This window comes from Cyanistes caeruleus, chromosome Z (assembly GCF_971803275.1).
Source record: "Cyanistes caeruleus chromosome Z, bCyaCae1.hap1.1, whole genome shotgun sequence".
Classification (NCBI taxonomy): domain Eukaryota; kingdom Metazoa; phylum Chordata; class Aves; order Passeriformes; family Paridae; genus Cyanistes; species Cyanistes caeruleus.
This window is the reverse complement of record NC_141732.1, coordinates 21690008-21710796: the sequence shown is the minus strand read 5'-3', so window position 1 is coordinate 21710796 and position 20789 is coordinate 21690008. Positions and strand designations below refer to the sequence as shown.

General features: G+C 35.7%; 1 protein-coding gene across 2 annotated transcripts in view; it reads right to left on the bottom strand.

Annotated features, from left to right (window-relative positions):
* Window positions 1-613: 613 nt before the first annotated feature.
* PTAR1 (protein prenyltransferase alpha subunit repeat containing 1) overlaps window positions 614-20789 on the bottom strand; it is a 33040-nt gene continuing 12864 nt past the window's right edge. The window contains exons 4-7 of one of the 2 annotated variants that reach the window (XM_086868440.1): window positions 16167-16271; window positions 12273-12486; window positions 10265-10581; window positions 614-9710 (exon numbers count right to left, since the gene is read on the bottom strand). In XM_086868440.1, the coding sequence (XP_086724566.1) occupies window positions 9362-9710; window positions 10265-10581; window positions 12273-12486; window positions 16167-16271 (985 nt within the window). In that variant the 3' untranslated portion in view covers window positions 614-9361. The remainder of the gene's footprint in view (window positions 9711-10264; window positions 10582-12272; window positions 12487-16166; window positions 16272-20789) is intronic. The other variant, XM_086868441.1, reaches the window with a different exon arrangement.

Sequence of the window (20789 nt, the reverse complement as noted above, 5' to 3'; positions counted from 1 at the left end):
AATTTATACAGCAGACTTTATATTCTAAAGGCAGTCAACAGGAAATCAAAGTACCATGTATAGTGGTACTTCTGTATTACATCTATCTTTAGTATGAATCAAGAAAGGTAAATTTTCCTAACACAAGAGGTCAATTACCTGCTTTCCCTTCAATTGTAACAGCATAGAAATGGTATGGAACCTGGAAGGACTGGGAAAAGCTATTCTGGTTGATTCCAGATTTTAAAAAAGCCAAGCACACCACAGAACTTCATGCTGAAATTTTAAAAAGTTAGAGAAACATAAGCAGCAATCGGATGTCCAAATTCTGCAACTCTACACCGTATAGCCAGCTGTCTATTGCCAGAAAGAAGTATCTAATGAAGAACTAACTTCTGTTCATCTCTGTCCTTTTAGAAACTAAGCTTGAACAAAAACCTAGGAAAGCTTTTGAAAAAGGCCTAAGTGTCAGTGTTTAAAAGAACCAAAAGTAAGTCTGCTATCATCACCTAATTCACAAGACAAAAATGAAGCTCCTGTCAAAGGAAGAGTATCACCAAAGGGATTAGCAGTAATTATGAGGGGTGTCTTGAACAATGAATGAAAAGGAGTTCAGTGTTGTCAGAAAACAAGGTTTTTTAGGAGATGAAAAGTTTATTTATAAACTGCCAACATTTAACAAAAACAACATTACACTATTTTCCATTTTCTACAGAAATACAATAACTTACAAGTGATGCTTAGTCCAATTTGTTACTAATACATAAAAAAAACAAGTCTGCTAATAAATAAGTGAAAAAAAAATTTTTACCAACCACCACCACTAAAACTGTACCTGTAAATTTTGGAAGATATCTGCATAGAATAGTTAAAACTGTAAGGGTGCTCTTTTTTATTTTGTAAGTAATTTTGTACTACTAGGATATGCAAAAATTTAATTAACATGCAATACAAAATATTTGAGATAAACAAGGTAAAACTCAAGTGCGCACAACTGGAAAACAGTGCTAAGATGCCCTTCTATGTTTCTAGCTAGACATCAGGAAAATACTTCTTTATATGGTGGAATTTCTAATTCCCTTCACAGCAAAACCAGATTTATAACCATGAAAATCTGGCCAGGCTTCACTGAAGAAGGACTAAAGGTGTGGCAACAGTTATCCAGTACTAGATAACAACAGATAATTGAAGAATATTATGTAGATGCATTTTACAAAATAGATTAGCTGTTAGCTAGTGATAAGCATTTGTGAGATGCAAGGATGAAAAATGCGCAGTTGTTGACCATAAATATTGTAGCATGCCTGGAGAAGAGCAACACTCAAGCCATCCACTGTTTATTAAGACATTCCCATTCAATATTGCATCAGTTATCACACAGCACTTAAAACCTCACCAGTCATCCCTAAATATCTTGCACAAAACTTGAGTACTGTATCTATTTGCTACTGATATTAGCAATACTTCCAAAACTAAAGTGTTATCCTGGATTGCACACAGGTATATTGTATGAAAGTTTTTACCACTAGAAAATGTGAAAAATCATGGAGGCAGGGGAGAGAATGGGGAGTTTTGAGCTGGGACAGGAGGTGGGGGAAGGAGAAAGAGAGAAGGAGAGGAGAGAATAGAGGGGGAATAAAAACAGAGGGGAAAAGGAAGCTTTCTCAGCTACTGATACCCTGTAGTACCCTTAGTTTTTCTCTAGCTGCCCTTTTAAACCTATACCATTCTATAACTTCATTGGCTCTTTTTCCACAGTGCTAACAACTATATATACTAACTGGTTATTTTTTTATTGAAGCCATAAATACAACCATTTGTGAAAGACAAACAAATCCCTTGCAATTCATTACATGAAATATGTCATGGCTATACGGTAGGGGCTGACACTCTCTCCACAGCATGGCCTGAGATCTGAAGCTAATGAAGTTGGTGGGAATTTTGAAACTCATTTCAATAAATGTCAAAATAAAGCATTCAGATCACAAACAAATAACCAGGATCCTGCAAATTACTTCTATAGAATGACCATTCTAAATAAGGGTTTATGACTTGCTCCTTTCTGAAGAAGTGAAGACCCAAATTAAGTAAGCCAAGATTGCTCATATCGACTATAGGCTTCCTTACATATTCTTTCTACCTGGCAGCTGTAAGAGAAAATAAGAAAACAAAAAAAAAATAATAGAAGAAGTATATGAGAGAAGCTTTTTTAAGCTTTGCATTTAGGATGATGAGCAATACTTTCAGTAACGCCCTTTGATTTCAGGTGCTCATTTTAGAACACTTGGAATAAATCACATTGTTTAAGAGGAAACAGGAAAGGTGCTAGAATTTTCCACTAAAACTGCTTCCTTTAAGGAAAGCTCTCAAATCCAGTAATTCAAAATCAGAAGACACTCAAAGTGAAGAATGATTCTGAAAATATTTTACGTGATTTATTTTTACAAAAAGAGTGTGAGAAAAATACTGAAAACAAGGTACCAAAAAGACTATTTGTTGTTTGCATTTAAATACCAATTTAAGTCACTAGTTACACTTTTCTCAGTCTCCTGTGATGCTGAAGTACTCATCCAAAACCTGCCTGTCCATTTCCTTTCTGGAGGACTCATGAAAAGTATCCCCTAGGTATTGTCTGAGCACCCCCAAATTTTCTCAGCTTGAAAGACCTTACAAACTCTTTCACAGTCTCAAATACTCTCTACAAGCACTTGGAATAAACACACCACTATTAATTTGGTTGGTGTGTGCAGGCATTTTCCCAAGTATCATGATAATCAGGCAGATTAAGACAGAGAGGGGAAGCAATAGATCCCACTGCTTTCAGCAGGCACTCACCCTGCTGGACTCAGACTCAGGACAGGTTATCCATGGAGGAGTCTGTCAGCAGATAGCCAAATGTGGGTGATTTCTGCAGTGTTCACTGCAGAAACATAAACACAGTTCCACCAGCCATCCAGTCACACATACATGCACACTTATTATGGGAGAATAAATATAGATAATTTATTCACAGATAAATTCTCTACTGATCACCAAAAAAAAAAAAAAAATTAAAAAAAAAAAATCCCCATCTGACAGGAATATGACAAAGTAAGACCAGTGAAAAACAAACTTAACGCTTTACATTCACTATCCTGTAGAACACTTTCCAGTGTTTTACTGTCCTAATTTCAGTCTTTCTGCTACAAAATTTATGATTTATCTAATTTATCTTGGAAATCTACATAAAATTTACAATGGTCACAACTGTGCATCTGAGATTTTTCATAGAAAAAATACTGCAAAATATTATGTTGAAAACTAGTTGTATATCCCCTAATAAGAAAGCTATGAGAATTAAATATTTTTGCACATATCTTGATAAAATAAACATTTCCCTACATAGAATAGTACTTTGATGAACATGACAGTGTTACAAAATTAGAGTTTATTGGCTCACTTGAGCACTGTAGTGCTGTCACTACCTTGGATCTTAATGCTACTTAAAAACATTTAAGACATCTATTATTTTGATTGTATGAAAGTAATGAGATTATATGAAGTGTGGTCCCAAGCACACTTTTCAGGATGACTACCCAGTTTTAAATGTAGCCATTTCAAAAAAGAAAAACTGGTACAGAAGGGAATGAACACAGTAGGTATATCTTGCTTTCTAAAAACAAATTCTGGTACCTCGTATCATTTATGTAATTTTTTTAACAACAGGTTAAAAAAACAACATTCTTTTTATCTACTCATTACATGCAGCCATTCAGGAAATCTTAACATATTAATGATGTACCAATTTCATCACTTTATTCACAATGAAGAGACAGGTGTACCTCATCCAAGAAAAGCTCTTTGTTTAACTGTAATTATATTCCATCCAGAAACCTGCTCATGAAGAAAATATGCACCTCACTGTGGGTTCTCCCCACCTCTGTCTATACAATAGGATGTACAGCAGGTTCCAGATGGTGCAGATAAAGATGTTCAACAAACCAGACTTTTCAGTTAAAAGCTCTGTTTTCCAGAATAACTCTGTTGCATGTAAGAATTTGACAGCTATCAAAAAATTTTTAGCGATCAGAATCCTAACAAAAGGTTTTAAAATATTCAATCTAAGACCTATGGTGCATCAACACAGATGACTATTACAATATACTCTGAGATACTAACTACTCTACCGAATACTACTAGGAAACTCAGAGAATAAATCCAACAACTGTCAAGACCTTCCTGTAAGATTGCAACAGCAATTCAAGATGCAGAGTAACAGTATGAAGCAGATAAAATGGTGAGTGTCTACTGTACATTACTGGGTACAGAATCAACATATTGCAGTGTCGGGTAGATTATAAAATACTATGGTAGACAAAAAAAAAAAAAAAAGCCAGTTATTACATGTTCAGCTTTTTTTTTTCTTTTTAATCAATAATTATAAACTGTAAAAATGCACCCTAATTCACTACAATAGACTATGCCCTGAGAAGTAACATTACACACTAAGCAAAAGCCGTTAGGAAGTGTCAGGTCTGCAGTTCAAAAGTGTAATATATGGAATTCTCTCAATTTTTCAGCAATAGAGTTGCTTCTTCAGAGAAGAGACTAATGAAAATTTATGCTAATTCTAGTTTTTCCAACTTTAACTACAAGATCTTTTTTTTTTACCTTTCTCCTTCAAATTCTCCCTGGAAAACTTGGTAAATATTGATAAAGCTCTTGCTTTTCACATCTGAAAGAGGATACAGGCCTAGCATGAGGTTCTGAAATAACTGAGTCTGATGAACTCCACTTAAGGACATCAGTCAAAGTACTTTTTGGGAGGTAGTCAGAGTTACTCAAACACAAAATTAGGCCACCTCACCAACGCTTTGCTACATTCTTCTTTGCTGGTTGAAAGAACAGAGAAGAGGCTGAGAAGAAACATACCTCTGAGTGCACAGGGAAAATTACAGACAGGGACACTGAACTTCCTTTGAAACTAACTTGAATGTTAAATACATTTGACAATTGGTGAGTTACACCCTTTTCTTTGTATCTGACACTGAGAAAACAGTAAGATCTAATTATACATATCTCTCATCACCCACTGAGTGCAAAGATGCATTTAAAAGTGACATCTACATTTCAGTGTCAGTTCACTGCTTTTTCCAAAATTGCTCTATAATATACAATTCAGCAGTTGTGGGTTTTTCTTCCCACATTTTAAGTGCAATGGTTCACCTAGATTTAAAAAAAAAAAAACCAAAAAACACAACAACAAAAAAAACCACTCTCCCCTTACAGAAGGCAAAACAAAACTAAGCAAACAACAACTTGTCCAAAAATTTAATCATCAAATCTCTAAAGGCTCACAACTTAAATTATTCTCTGGTACTCACATTTTGCTCAGTGTATTATATGTTTTTGAAAAAGAATGCTTTTTGAGTCTGGTTATGCAGACAAACCTTCCCAAAACCCTTTGTTTTTGTTAATAAGTATTATACAGTACTGTTTTAAAAAGTCATTAACTATCTACTTAGGAAAAAAAAATAAATCACTCCCATCCATAAAGTCTAGCTACACATTCTAATTAAGCAGCACTAGAACAAAACTGGAAATGCCAGAAGTTTTGATTAGAAGACAAAAATCTAAGCTTTCTCACTGTATTATCACTTTGCTTATTTGTCTTAAAACAAATTACATACAAGATAATTAATCAAATAGTATAAACTGACAAGTTACTTTATCCCCTATTTAAATGACACATGAATTTTGTTGTATAAAGAATATGTAAGCAGTCAATAAAATACAAATATGTAGACATGAGTACATTAAGAATATTAATCAGAGCAGCTGTAACAATGCATTCCAATAACTTCATACAAGTTTGTTACTGTAGCTATTTTTAATGCTGCATGTTTCTCCAGTGACTGTAACACACAAGACAAACAAAATGCCAGTGAAATAACAGTTACTGTATTTAGCAGCTGAGAATTTACCACTTAAAAACATGATTCCTTCTATTCCAAATTCTGTAGTTTCAAATTACATTTGTTCCTCGAAACCCTTTGTTTCTAGTACTAACAAATTTCTACAAAGACTAATCCAGTGAACAAAAATAATCAATTCAAATGACACATACTACAGCAGGACACAAAATCAGGAAGATGCTGAACTATACATGAAGATGTTTACAGTTGTACAAAGTTTGATTTTACATTTGAAGGAACTTCAGAGAGTTAGAGCCTTGTATTCTGCAGCTTCTGCTGGACATTTTCTCTGCAGGAATGTTCACTGACTAAATTTTTAGTCTCTGATCTCTGAAGCATGAAACAGCTGAAATACCTTATGTAAAGTAGCCATGCTTGGTATGTTAACTACCAATGACCTAAAGCCACTTTATTTGTTTTTGAACAGTGCCCAAGTGGGATTCTGCAGTAACACCAAGTGGTTAGATAGGTATGCTGCAATGATCATAGTTCCAGAACTTCACATCAGTTTTGAGCCTAATGCAGTATAAGTATTTCTTCAATCATTTCATGCATGAGGCTTCAGAACATGGACAGTTGGAAGCAATTTAGATACTATTTTCCTTTTTCATATAATTTATATTGTTACTATTAATAAATTAAATCTTGAATTTAACAACTTACTGTTTGCATTTCCTTCAAACAGAAAGATATGACTTGTTTCAATTTCGCTATTTAGTTTTCAGGTCTGCAAACATTTCTAACTATTCTAACTAGATTTAAAAATGAAGGGGAATATTTCCATCAGGTGCAGACTTTAAAAACCCACACTTATGAGTTATACTACAGCAATCAGTGTTTTGCAAAAGTAGCAAGAATATCATCACTTTCTCTGATCAGAGTTCTCAGAACCTTTTCCAAGTACTGAAATTCAATGCAACTCTATTCAGTTACATAGGACCAAATTCTGTTGTCCTACAAGAATGCATTATTTGTGCTGACATGAATAGGAACAACATACATGTATTTGAGGGCACCTGCTTAAATGTTAATGATACTAAGTTCAAAAGCAGAGAACTTCCACCGTACACCTCTAAGAATGTTAACTAAGACTCCAGATTATAGTCTGGAAGAACTATATAATGAGTTTCACATCAGATTTTAATATTAGTATTTTCTTCTGAAAGCCTCAGTCATTCTAGTGCAAGAAGAGAGAATCTCTTCCATTCCACGGAAGAAATGTTTCAAGAACGGTTCAAGAAATGTTTCTTATCGTGCTCCTATTTCTGAGATTGCTCCTATCACTAATGTTTTTCTCATGAACAGGTCATTTTTGTCAAGGTAAACAGAACACACAAATACATTACTAAGTAGTCTAGGACCAAGATACCTTGCCTCCTGGACTTCACACTTGCCAGGTTCATATAGTCATTAATGGGATACTGTTAATCAAGCTGACCCAGGCTACTATACATACTTTAATGAAGCATCCACATTCAATAAACATCAGGTCCCATAGGATGTGTAAAAGTTCTTGCTCAAGTTAAGTTCTTAAGTTCTTAAGACTCCCATTTGTACTTCAACCTCCTCAAACCAATTCCACACTTCCTTCAGACAACAATTATAGTCTTCTGCTATTATAACTATCAACCAAACCACCACAGCATCGCACAGCACCTCAAAGCTAATGACCATGTCATTATAATATCCACACCTATGGAGAGGCAGGGGTGGCTGCCCTCTGACACAAAGCTTTGACATGGAGATGCTCAAGCTTAGATCAGTCTTATCTATGTACTGTAAACAGAGGAGTGTACATTTAGAAATGTCATTGTTAGCTACCTGGTGCCTGAAATGAATCATGAACATACTACCAAAGACTGAAGGTGGTCTGTTTTCATCTTGAAATGCGAGAGTAAACTTCATTCATCAAACTACTTAGAAGTGCAGGAACTTCACATTTTGAGTGCTTTTTTGATTCAAAGTGACACCGTTTGAGAAGGCTACATGTATTTTTTCCTCCCTCATAGTTTCTCTCTCTGCCCAACGGAAACAGCATCTTGAAACTTATGGTCAAGAGGCATTTGCGGCAGGAGATAAATAAAGCAATTACAGCAAGGACACTAACTTGAAAATCTAATCCCCCCAGAGAATCGTCTGCTTTTCACAGAGGCAATGTTGCCATTGTATAGACTTCCACAGTTGTAGAATGTTTCCCCTGGGTCTGTGGACCAGCACAACTCTACTAGTGTAAAAAAATCCCTTTTACAGACAAGTTCTAAGGAAAGGACAAAATACACCATTCATATTTGATTTCAAATTCCCTTGAAATTTACAGTTATGTAAACAGAGATGTATGGTTGGAGTAGAGCTCTTCCTTAAGAGTAAAAAAGGAACAAGTGAAAAAACAACCAAAGAATGAAGCTCTTCAAAAGAACAAAAGGGAACAGTTAGCTCCTTCCTTGCTGTCACTTTTATTTTCAACTGTACAGCCTCAGAAATGGAGTTGGAAGAGGTACTTTGTACTCCATCCAATATTGGACCTGTAGGGTCTTGGTTAAGTACAAGTTACCAATGTGTGATTTAGCAGGGTGAGAATCTGTGATGTAAATAGGACATAAGAAATGTGTATCAAGTGTGATTATTCCTGGACTGTTGAAATTAAATAAATAAATAAACACCAAGTAAGAAATTAAGGTAAAGTAGTCTGTTTTAAGAAAACTATTTCCAAATACAGCCAAATACAGCTCTGACTGTGGGTGAACATCTGTTTGAACAATTTTCTGCCACATTTTCCTATATCTGCTTATCAAGATTTCAACCTTATACCTTCCTATCAAGCTAACATGGCAATCAGTAAGCAAGCAGAAACCCAGTTAAAACAGTAAAAGGCACGATAGGTCTAAAACTGTAACTGGAGACTTCAGAAAGAAATACTGTATTCTGGTGTCCTACCAAAGACTGCTATACAAAAATAATCGCACTCAGCAAAAGATACTCTGGATCCAATAAGCATCCAATAAGCATGATGCTATACAGGAACAAACAGGGAACAGATTTAGCCGACATTGACAGTTTCTCACATTCTTTTTTCAGACACTCTGTTTCACAAGCATTTCAAACTTTTTCTTTTTTACCTAATTTTTTTTTTTTTTAAGTCAAATGATTCAGAGTCCACCTTAATGTAGAAGTTAAAAAAAAGAAAATGTCATGGTATGAAGCTGGTAAGAGTGATTTCTTTAAGAGATTAAATAACAAACTGCATTTGCTTAATAAAAACATATGCCAGTCCTTTAATAAAGTGACAGACTTCTACTCTGAAATTTAGCTTTAGGACTGACCATCATAAGAGAAAGAAACACAGAGCTAGCTAGCACTTGCAACCAAGACATGCATTTGTGTCTGAAAAGAGAATATTGCACTAAGAGAAGAACCCTGAAACACTTCCTTCACTGACCTAGAAAAGTAACTAACCATTTTCTATAAGCAGTAGCAAACCTGGCTTGATCCACATCCCTACAAGTTGATAACACTTTATCAACAAACCGGTATTCCATTTCTGGACCAAGAGAGTCCTGCACAGGAGCACGTTTCAGGCGTTTTGTTTCTTGGGTATAGCCTTGTTTGCTGCTGGATTCATTCAAACCATCAACATCCATAGCTTGTGCCATGTGACCCGTTGCAGGACTGTGATGGGAATTACTCAGACTTTCATCACTGCTGTCCACAGATGATAACACTGCACTCACGAGAGGAAGTTTGTTGCTTAAGTGCTGTTGAAGGTAGAATACACACCTTCTTCAAAGGAAAAGAAAAAAAAAACAAAAAACAAAGTCATGGACTGAGAATAAACAGCTGTTGCTGCTGAACTGTTTCAATTCACTTGACATCCCACCAGATTTCCCTCACAGACACAAAATCTGCTGCCTCTGAGCATGCTGTACTAGAAAGGACTCCACATCACTTTTGCAAATCTACTGTTACCTAGACAGGAAACTGAATCCAGCTAGTAAACAAAACATTTTCTGCAGCCAATCTTCTGTCTACATAGTGTTCATTTTTTGTTGTTTAAACATTGGAAGTGTGAGGAGGCTCATTAAGATCATCTTGTGTCTCCTGCACAAATTATATGGACAAGTGGAGCTTACACCACAAGACATTTAAGCCTATTCAAATTTCCCACACAATTGTTCTGATTATGCTCTTGAACATCTTCTAAAGGCTTAATACACAGCAGATTAAAAATCTTTTATTGAGTGGTGCTTCCTAAAACCAGAAAAATTTGTTCGGAAGTATCATGTGAAGCATCATCCACAAATCAGAAAAAATCTCTTTTGACCAAGTACTCTTACCTATGACACCACAAGGTTTCATGCCCTGGGTAATTATCGATCAGTTCACTGCAGAGTTCCATCTCTTCATCCAAACGGCGGGAGAGATCCAAGCTTTGCTCCTCTGCACAGGCAGCTTCTGTTCCTGCACTCTCTTCCTCCTTCTGAAGGCTAGTGTTTTGCTCATTTACCATTTGATTTTGTACCAGTATGTTATTGTCAGTCACTGTTCTGCGTATCAAGGAATTGAGTAAGAACTGGCGGTAATGAAATCCACTATGGTCCGAGACATGCATGGATACCCAATATTTAGTGGATGAAAGTTCATCGAGGAGAACCTGAAACAAAAAAACCAGGGACAGTTATCAACCAGTATAAGGGACAAACTTACCACTACGGCCTCTGTATTAAGGTAACCTCTTCTTTGGGGATTTCAGCCACTGTGGTAATGATTTAAGAATACACAGAAAAATGAACTGTCACTGAGCCTTTTCTACTGTGTGCTGAAAAACATCTTGGAAACCCTGCAGAACACAATATTTAATACTTCCTCCAAACTCCAAAAAGGCAGGTTTTTCAGAAACCTGCCCACAAGCTGAGTGGGAAAAATCCCCAAACCACTTCTGTTAAGAAATAAGCAGTGCTTTAAGAATCTCAGAATAGTTAGTAATAAATACTATTTAGAGGTGGCAAAAACTACACTGCTATTAGCTTTAAGTATTTTACTTCTTTACCCAGTGGACTGTGGGGGTCAGAAGGTAGGTGAGTTGCTTGAAAGGAAAAATATCTAATTTATACCTTCATTTTCCATGAGAGTATGTCAACCATAACATTATGTTTAAAGTCCTAGAGCTGTGAAATACAAAAGTACTTGTCCATAATAAGGTTGCTTGATTTTACTACTAAAGAACCCCTAGAAAGGCTTTCAGAACAACTTTAGTAAATACTTAAATTGCCAATTGTAGCTGTGTTTTTAAAACTGCTGTCTCCTGGGAATTGTCTCTTAATTCTGAGTGCTTTTAAAGCTTCAAAATTCATTTCTGGAGAGAAATGGCAAGTTTGGCTCCCAGACAAAGCTTTTACTTTGCTTTGCTTTCTTGTTAGAGCCAGTGGTTTGTTTTTATTCACAGGCCTTAACCTCTGTCCTCACACTGCTTCTCCTCTGGAGCTTAAACTATCCAAAGAGATCAAAACTTTTCTTTTTCCGTTCACTTCTAAAGACTCTTGAAAGTAATCTTGATAATTTTATGGTATACTCTTAACTTGTTAGGAAAGAAGGAATTTCTTCTACATAAACTTGCTAATGCCATTCAAATTCTGCAAACAAAACTGAATAAACTGGATTTTCTATATTGAAAGACAAAAATGTTTTTGACTGTCTAGTGTAAGAAAGAAGAAACGTCTATATCCTGTGAGAAAATCTTCCTACTGGGCCAAAACTTTAGCATTTTAAATCTTTTTCCAAGACCTTGAGCTGAGATTCAGTCTGCAGTAGCATTAGGATTATCAAACCAAAGGAAAAGGGATAACCAAAATCCTATTACACAGCCTACCTCTTGAAATCCTCCAAAGCAGGTCAACAGCTTTGTTAATGATAAACCTGTTTCAAGAAGGCATATTTAAATGATAATACAACATAAAATTTATGTCTTTGGGCCTCTGTTTCCTTGTACACTTCAAACTACAGACAAAGTTTGTATTACAGCAGAAATAAGCCCTAAATAATCCAGGTACTCCTTAGTTTCAGGCAACCTTGCAAAAATTAAATGGCTGTAGAAACACTGACTATTTTATCTGCCAATTTTTTGGCAAGGTTCCAGTCCTGCATCTTGTTGAAATTTATTGTACTTTTCAGGTATTCAAACACAGAAATTGCTGAAGGTGGAACGTGAGACATCAAGCAAGTAAACAGCCTCTCAAGAATGGTACAGATGGGGTGAGAAAAGCCAAAGCAAAGCTGGAACAGGACTTAGCAAAAGGTGCAAAGAGGACAAGAAAACGTAGGAATTTATTCACTATTGTATTATACCTTGACAGTGAGCTTTGCCAAATGCTGTAGAACCCAGATGCGATGGGACCAAGCATTGTAGTTGCTTGGATATCTCCCAGCAGCCTCAGAGCAGACATCCATTTCCTCCTGCACTAGTCGGTGAATTCTCTCCACAGGTGCTGCTCCCAAGTTTCCTTTAGTTGCGAGGCTGGGCAAGGAGTTTTCCTGAATTAGTTGTTGCAGCACCCATCGCCTGGTTAAATGATGTAAAGTGTTAATGGTGAGAGAGCAATTTTAAGAGAAAAAAATGGTTCTTCATTTGCATAAATCAAATCTTTCCAGTATTTCCATTCTCTGAACTACACTGTAGCTAGGTAATGAGTAATTAACAACCATCTGAATGCCTGCCACGATAAAAGCTATGACACAACGATCACACCCCAACACTGCTATCAGTTTGCTCACTCTAAGTGATCATGGCTACTTACAGTATAACAAAACAAGGAAACAGCAAATTTACGAAAGGGTGCAAACTATGTGTGCATGAAATTTTTAATGGGATTCTCTTTCAAAGTCTTGCATAGCACCAAAATGAAGTAGCCAAAGTGAGACAGAATGATTTAATAAAAAATTAACTCTGTTTAGTATCTTTTACATCTGACAGTGCTGCACACCACAATTCAAGTTGGTTTCTGTATATCACCAGCAGCAGCAAAGTCCAAAAGACATATAGTTTCAAAGGCTATAGGTATAAGTAAAACAAATTTTTTACTTATGAATTACATATATTTGATTTCATGTGTCTGAGATAAGCACAGATTCCTGGATGTTTTGGTTTTTTAATTCTACTTTGGACAAAGTTTTAGTAGTATTTTTAGAGGCAACCTCAATACTCCATCTGCAGCCCCAACACAAAGATGTGTATATTTCCACAGAACAGCCCAGATCAATGGAATTGTAATGGTCCAATGTAGAATGCTCTGCAGAAATGGACATCCTCTGGTGTGCAACACAGAGGTTATCCTGTTTCGTACGCACTCACATCGATTCCAAAACCATTGAATTCCTACTTTCAAAGGTGCCAACATTTCTTTTATCTCCAGGTTAAAAGCAATCAATAAAATGAAAGTAATAAATTCACTTTCTTGAAAGAGAGAATTCTATTTTGCAAGCCATATTTAAAATTATGTATCTAGATATACATATATAAAGTAGCTAAGTTAACCATGTATTAAAAAAAATTACTCATCTGCTTTCTCTCTCATTTGAAGACATTCATAATATGCTTATTTACTTGTGGGCTTTATGTACATTGTATCTTTTTCAGTCAGTTATCAAAAAAGGACAAAGATTGGAAGACAATATTAAAGATAAGAATACAATTTTAAACTATGTTTCTAAGCAGAAAATTACAAGCAGTGTATGAATACTTTCTTCCTATACACCATTTGTTTCAAATAAAGGTGTACAGCTAAGCAAATCATGCTCTGTTGTATAATAGTATTTTATGAAATGTAGTAATTTGAAGATTTAACTTTTAATTTTTAAAAATGTCTTTGATCCAAACATCACCTTTTAGTATTTTTTTTACTTCAGTCCACAGCTATGCAAGAAATGGAAAATTCAAAAATAGTCTAGGCAAAAAAATGCAAATGGGCATAGACACTCCTAAACAAAAGATACGCATTATTTTATTAACGTCATCTTCTGAGTAAAACCATAAGGACAAATTATTTTGACTCTTAAATTATTTCAGTTTCTTAAAAAACATATTTTATGAAACAAGGAAATCTGATAAATTATATGTGCAGAAGAGAGTGAAAAATACAGACTTTGCGGGCTCTGTAGCTACAGCATCCAAAAACCCACAAAATTAAATTAGAGCTACTTTATCTAGACAGTGCAATCACAACCTCAGAAGATTTAAAATATATTTCTGGAACTTGATGAATATCATGGAATTATCTTGTTTTTCTGAAAATTTTCCTCCAATTAATTTGGAGTCACTTTCAATATTGCATGTTCCTATTGCTCTCACAATTCCTGGAATTACTATGAACAAATGAAGGATTCGTAAGTGACAACTGCACAACCAATATATATACCAACTGTATATGCACCAGATGTATCTGAACCCCCAAAATATACAGCAGGAGGTCATCTGACAAAATGAATGACAGGTATTTTGACATCTTCAGTGAGTGTATCTGCCACTTATAAGAAAAAACCAATTTGTTTATGTTTTATTAAATTTTATTTGTAATCCCATTATAGGTTTTTGCATTTTCTGTCTGAGATTTAATACCATGGGGGAATAGGAACCCCAAAATTAATCATAGAGTAAACATAGGAAACCCATAATTAATTATGCTGATGCAGAGAAGTATTTTTGTGAATCTTATTTTCTAATATGTATCAATCACAGTCAGCATATCCACATACAAGTCAAACATTTGTGCAATCACCCTCAAATATGCTTTTCTGATGGAGGTAAGCAAAAGAAAGAAAAACAAATTATGACACCATCAAAATACTCCTAATTTAAGTTTGCATGGAAATTATAGGCAGAATTTTTATTATTCCTAAAATGCAAAAATAAATATAAAGAACCTAACATTCTGACTTATTTGATAAAAACATATTTATCATCATAATGATATAGATGGTACCAGGTTCAGAAGCATTAACACACAAAAAAAGTCTTGTTTTTCCAGTGTTAGCTACTAGGTAGAAACAGCAAACCATGACAAACTGCAAGAATTTTTCCCATTTTAACTACATACTTTTGCTCCAAAGACAATAAGCAGTACAAGTCAGGAGGATGATGAAAATAAGTTGAACATCAAAATTAAAAACCAATGCTGCAAAAAACACCTTGAAATATTCCATGCATTGCTTGGTAGGTTTCCTTCAAGAATTTTAAACTCATGCATTCACTGACAAACAAGAGTTTACCAAAAACTTCCACTTCCGAAAATTCTCATGTAGTCAGAAAGTTTTATTATGTTCTTTATAGAGCATGAAGCGCCTAATGCAGTACCAGCCATACAAGCTGCCCTAATGCTGGACCTGTTAAACACAAACATTGCAAACTGTTTCCTAATGTGTTATATTTAAATCTCTTCAGCACTGTCTATAAAAAGCTGACCTATATTTTTATTTCTATAATGAAAAAAGATCACACATGTACAAAATTTTTGGGTCTTTTTTGGGTGCTTTTTTTGAGGTTTTTTGGTTGTTATTTTTGTTCTGTTTTGTTTTAAAGTTGAACAATGGCTCTACACTTCGCTTGGCTCTGCTACAGGTGTTTTATGGACAGTCATGATGAAATGGTTAACCTTGTGGATTTGAGTAACTGGAGTTCAATTTTCTAAACATATGATCTGTTATTGTAATATCCAGTAGTGGTGACTGAATAATTTAGTTTAAGTTAGAAATTATAAAAATAAATCCACCAAACCACAAAAGACCAGTATTGAAATGGAAAAGAACCCAGCTTCATTTATAAAGGTTGGCTTTAACAGAATCTTCAGCTTCTGAAATGCCTGTAGACAAGCAATACAGTAGCAAGCTGGAGGGAAAGGAGAAACCTACAGCGCTCAAATATTTAAAACTGATGGAATCAAAATTTTCTGGTTGAGAATTTTAGGTGCTGCAAGACATGATAAACCTCTAAGAAAATTTATCCCCCCTCTAAAGTTTATTTAAAAAGTATGCTGCAAAGAAGGTGGATACGGTTTCAGTTCTAAGTGTAGAATATAGACAGGTAGCTTCAAAAGCCTAAGTACTGTATCGTGCAATGACAGGTTCAAAGAACCTCGTGTATTTCTAGATGTCCTCCTGCACCTATGACTCTCCTTAACCCAAGAACAGGAAATAAAAAAAACCTAGGAAAAATCTTTGAGGAGTCAATAGAAGGCAAAGGAAACCAACCTATGAATCCATGTTTCTGGACTCTTCGGGAATTTTGTTAACGCCAGTTTTCCAAGATGCAAATCTTTAAGTGGATTTAAAGTGCCAGACAGTATTAATTCTTTCCTACAAAAGATAAAACAAATCTGCGTGAATAAAAGCAGTAACCTGAAAACAGAACACAAATCCCAGTAACAAACTGCATGGCATTTCCTTTGTATCATAACAGAACTTCACTGTCAAATGACAGGAGTTTAAAAGGCCATTAGTGCATTAATCCATTCCACTATACATATATATGTACTATACATATGTATATATGTAGAACTTATGAAGTGTATATATGTAGTACATATGAAGAACTTAATCTCAGTACATAACCCATTTGTTCACAAACCTATCCAGAAATTACTGCATCAACTACCAGTAAGGTTACATACACGAATAAACTACCCTTCTTGAAATGAAGCCCTTAGATCACTGTGCACATCTGAAAATACTCTTATACATAGCACTCCTCCACACATACCTGTAGTTTTTAAATACTGTTCAAGATAAAGTGTCAAGGTTCCCTAAATTTATAAAGAAAAGGAAAATATTCTCTGTATGTAGAATGTTTTACAAACTTAACGAAAAGTTGCAAATTGCTCAGTTTGCTTAAATGCAAAACAATTTTTGGTTAAAAAATAAAAATTTGCCCTGACAAAAATTAATGTTCTTCCAACACAACCCTTCCTAGAGTACCTCCCACAGACAGAGTGAAGTTAAAATCTGCACTTGGCCTTCTCACCTTCTTTGCACAGACCTCCCTGCCCCTCACCCTCCTCTTTCTAGCTTTATAAATCTTACTGCCCCTATCCTGAGCATGTTTGTAGACATCACCACATCTCTGGTTACTCCAAGGACATTAGTCTTCATATCCTATTCTTCAATCTAGTAAGTAGCAGCTTTGAAGTATAGATACAGTAGTTCCAAAGTTACTATATGCAGGAAGAAAGCACGCATTTCCCAGAACCTGCATAAGTCGCAACTGGAAACTGAGAGTGCAAAAAGCAGAAGCAATTTTGGCATGGGTTTGGGTTTTGGTTTCTCATAATAAATTCTGATTCATCATAGTAATAGGCATGGCACTAGTAAGTGAGGAGTAGATGATCAACCCTCTGACCAAAAGATTTCAGTGGGATGAGAGGTAATAAATTCTGGAAAGATCTACTATCAAATAAGAAGGCAAAACTCCTCTGCAGTCTGATGCAGAAAATATAATGTCGCCCCAAAGATAAGGCCAGAGTCTCACAAACAAATTTACGTGTTTCCTTTCTGTGAGTACGTATTTTCTGTCTGTCTTGGTAATTTTCAGTAGGAAACTGACTCCCATCTGGTACTTTGACTTTGTGTTGCTGTAATTGAAACTTATAACCACAGTCAGAAGCTAATAGCTGCAACATTAACAGTGAGCAAGTATTATTTCAAATTGAAGCAAAGTGGGGAAATATATAAATCCTTATGGAAGTGTTGCTTTTGATAGCTACTGGGGTATCTGTTTTTATCTCAAGCAAGTTCCAGCATGCTTCAGATTGGATGCTTTTGGCTGTTTTTTAACAAGCAGTTCAGATATACCAACCAGAAGTGGCAGACTGACCAGACCAATTTGTGCCAGTGCACTCAAATTTGGAAAGCATACAAAAGAAAGATTTAGAGTCAGCACTGGAGCAGGTGGAACAACTGCCTCCTTACTGCAGTGCAAAAGGTAATGTTTTGGTAAAAATTACTTACCACACACACAGAATGAAAATACAGCCTAGATCAGTCTGATACTTAAAACAAATACATCTATATATTTATCAAAGATTTAGATTACCAGGCCACCTATCTCCCAAAACATAAACTTTGAGTGAAGAAATTGCTCTTTCTAAAGTCAAACATTCACTGGAAGTAAACAGCCTCGCACTTACACACTCTTACAGTAAACTTCCTCTTTTGCTAAAATGAGGAACAGAACAGACAAGATCGACCATCTGCTGTAGTAGAAATGCTGGTTTTAGCTGTAATGATTTTCAAATAAGAGATTCTCCCATTCACAAAGGACCACAAGCACTAGCAGGGCTGAAGTACCAAAAACTCCCACATAAATCTCTTCTAAGCTCTTTCACCTAACAGCCAACTTCCTAGCTCACTTCCTTGACATGTGGATCATAGATAATGCTTCAGCCTCAAGAATTTTAGCTCCCATAAAAGATAATCTGGAGTCATTTTGACTTACCTTATGATAACACCTTTGAAGTCATTCATCTGAAAGCAAAATGTGACTTTTCAGAGCATCTTGTTAACTAATGTCTTTTCATCTATTGTACATGCCCAGAAAGTATAACAGAAGAACAAAGGCATTTATGAAAATTCCTTTACAATCACTTACATGAAATTTTGGTCATTTTAACTTGCAAGATTTTTCTATTTTTAAAAACACAGGACTGTGTTTTTAAACACAACACAACACAACATAACTGAATTTAGGATTAACAACTAGAGATCTCTCTTATCCCATTCAATATAGCAGGGGTTTCTTTCTCAGTTTTTAGGAAGTGACACACCTACTCTTTAGCACATCTTCCTCCACCATATAATTACTTCTTGCTCAGGTCTCAGGGTTTAGGTTATAGTCACTGCCCTTCTGTAACTTTCCAGTCACTTCTAATTTACAAAAATAAATAAACAACCAACGTATGTAGTAGGCACATTACAAATCTTCAGAAAGCTACATAGTCAAGGCAGACCATCTACTCCTAGCTTGCCTAGATAACATGTTTGAAGTTCTGTGTTCTCCTGTGCTTCATTAATCAGATATAACTTCCTATGATTGTCAGCTGAGCTGAAATGCTCATTTGTCTTCCACAGCATCATTTTAGTGTTCTGACTTGGCTCTGCCAAGTCCTGTGTCCTTTTCTAAGAAGAGATTTCATTTTCTCTCTCTTCAAGTTCAGTGCTACTGAGTCAACCGCTATCTCTGAAGCTTTCAGCATAATTCAACATATGAGAAAGGGATTATCCCAGCCTGCAATGAAAGAGTCAATAAATTACAAGGAACACACTGTGTGGAGGACTACTATTCAGTAAACAACTAGAACACACTTTATTTTTTAGGCTACTTAATAGCCTAAAAAATAGTCTATGAGGCTTTTTTTTCCCCCTCAAAATAAAGCAGTGAATTTGTGTATGGAGAATGCAAGATGAACCTGGCATGACAAACATCGTCTGAGCAACAAGAAACCGATCATCCCACAACAGATCCATCATGTTCTGCAAGCAGAGCTCAAGTCTTATACAATTAGTTCTCAGCTCAAACTACCTCAGCATAAGGAATTATCACCAGCATCTGTACAGAACACAGTCAATCCTCTGCTCTGTAACTGATTATGCCACACATCTGGCTTGCTTGACCTGTAATTCCACAGAGAAGCTGAAATCTATGTCAACATAACTAGTGCTCCAAACTTCAAAAGAGCAACCTCCCAGTGGAAGCCTAGAACAATGTAGGGTCAGATTCAGCAAAGCAGCTCCTTTGATAGCGTGGGTTGGCTGGTAACCTCCACAGATACTGACTGGCTTGTGTAACAACATCTCTCTGGACACTAAACAGAGCTTCAAAGACAGACTTGATTGGTAGATCATTAGCAAACAATTTGGGGAGAAAGGCCAACTTCTGTAGTAATTTGTAAAATTTGTAATTTGTTTTGGTAAATCATAAATATCATAAAAGAGAAAACAATCCTCATCCACATTCCTTAGCATTTTTAATTCCACTTACAACTTTGAACTACTCTTCTCACGCACATAAAAGCTACCTCTTTCTGCTGTCAGGCACAAAAAAAAAAAAGCCAGACTGACAAGGATGAATGCATGTACAATAGAAAAAAAAAATTCCACAGAACATAAACCAAAAATCAATTATAAGCACTGTAAGATTAGATTACTGTAACAGCTCCAGTACTTATACAAGCTCCTAATTCCATTTTATCACTTCAAAGCTACTCAAGCTATACATTTTCATGACAGTAAACCCTTTGCTATCACATTCATCCCCGTTTTTTTAGACCTGAGAAAGATATAAACACAGGAGAATCCTTCAGAACTAAATCAGCAGTGAAAAAAGAAAAAAGAAAAGCTGAATTCGTCATAACTAGGGCTGACAACTAGACACAGACATCATCTTTCTAGGTCATTTTGTTAATGCACCACCTGCAATAGTGCACTGTAACTACAGAAGCCCTGTTTTCCATTAATGAACATAAAGGGATTATCATAGTTTTGTCAGCCCTCCACCCCTTCTGAAACTACTTTAAGACTGTCTCCAGTCTTACCTAGGCAGCAGAAAGAATATTCCTCCAACTCTGAAATTTACAGAACAGTCATAGGATTACAAAGTTGTAAGGAATTGTTGTTTCTGCACCTCTTGAAGAGCAAGACTGCTCCTCTTCCATTAAGAGTCCCAGACAGGTTCTGAAGCTCTTAATGATCAATCTATACTAAATCCAATAGGTACAAAAAGGAGAGGGGAGGGGGGAAATGTGATCAAAATAAAGGGTAGAGAACTTTTCCTCCTCTCTTGCAGTGTATCTATAGAGCTTTGGTAGCCTGTACTGGTAGTGG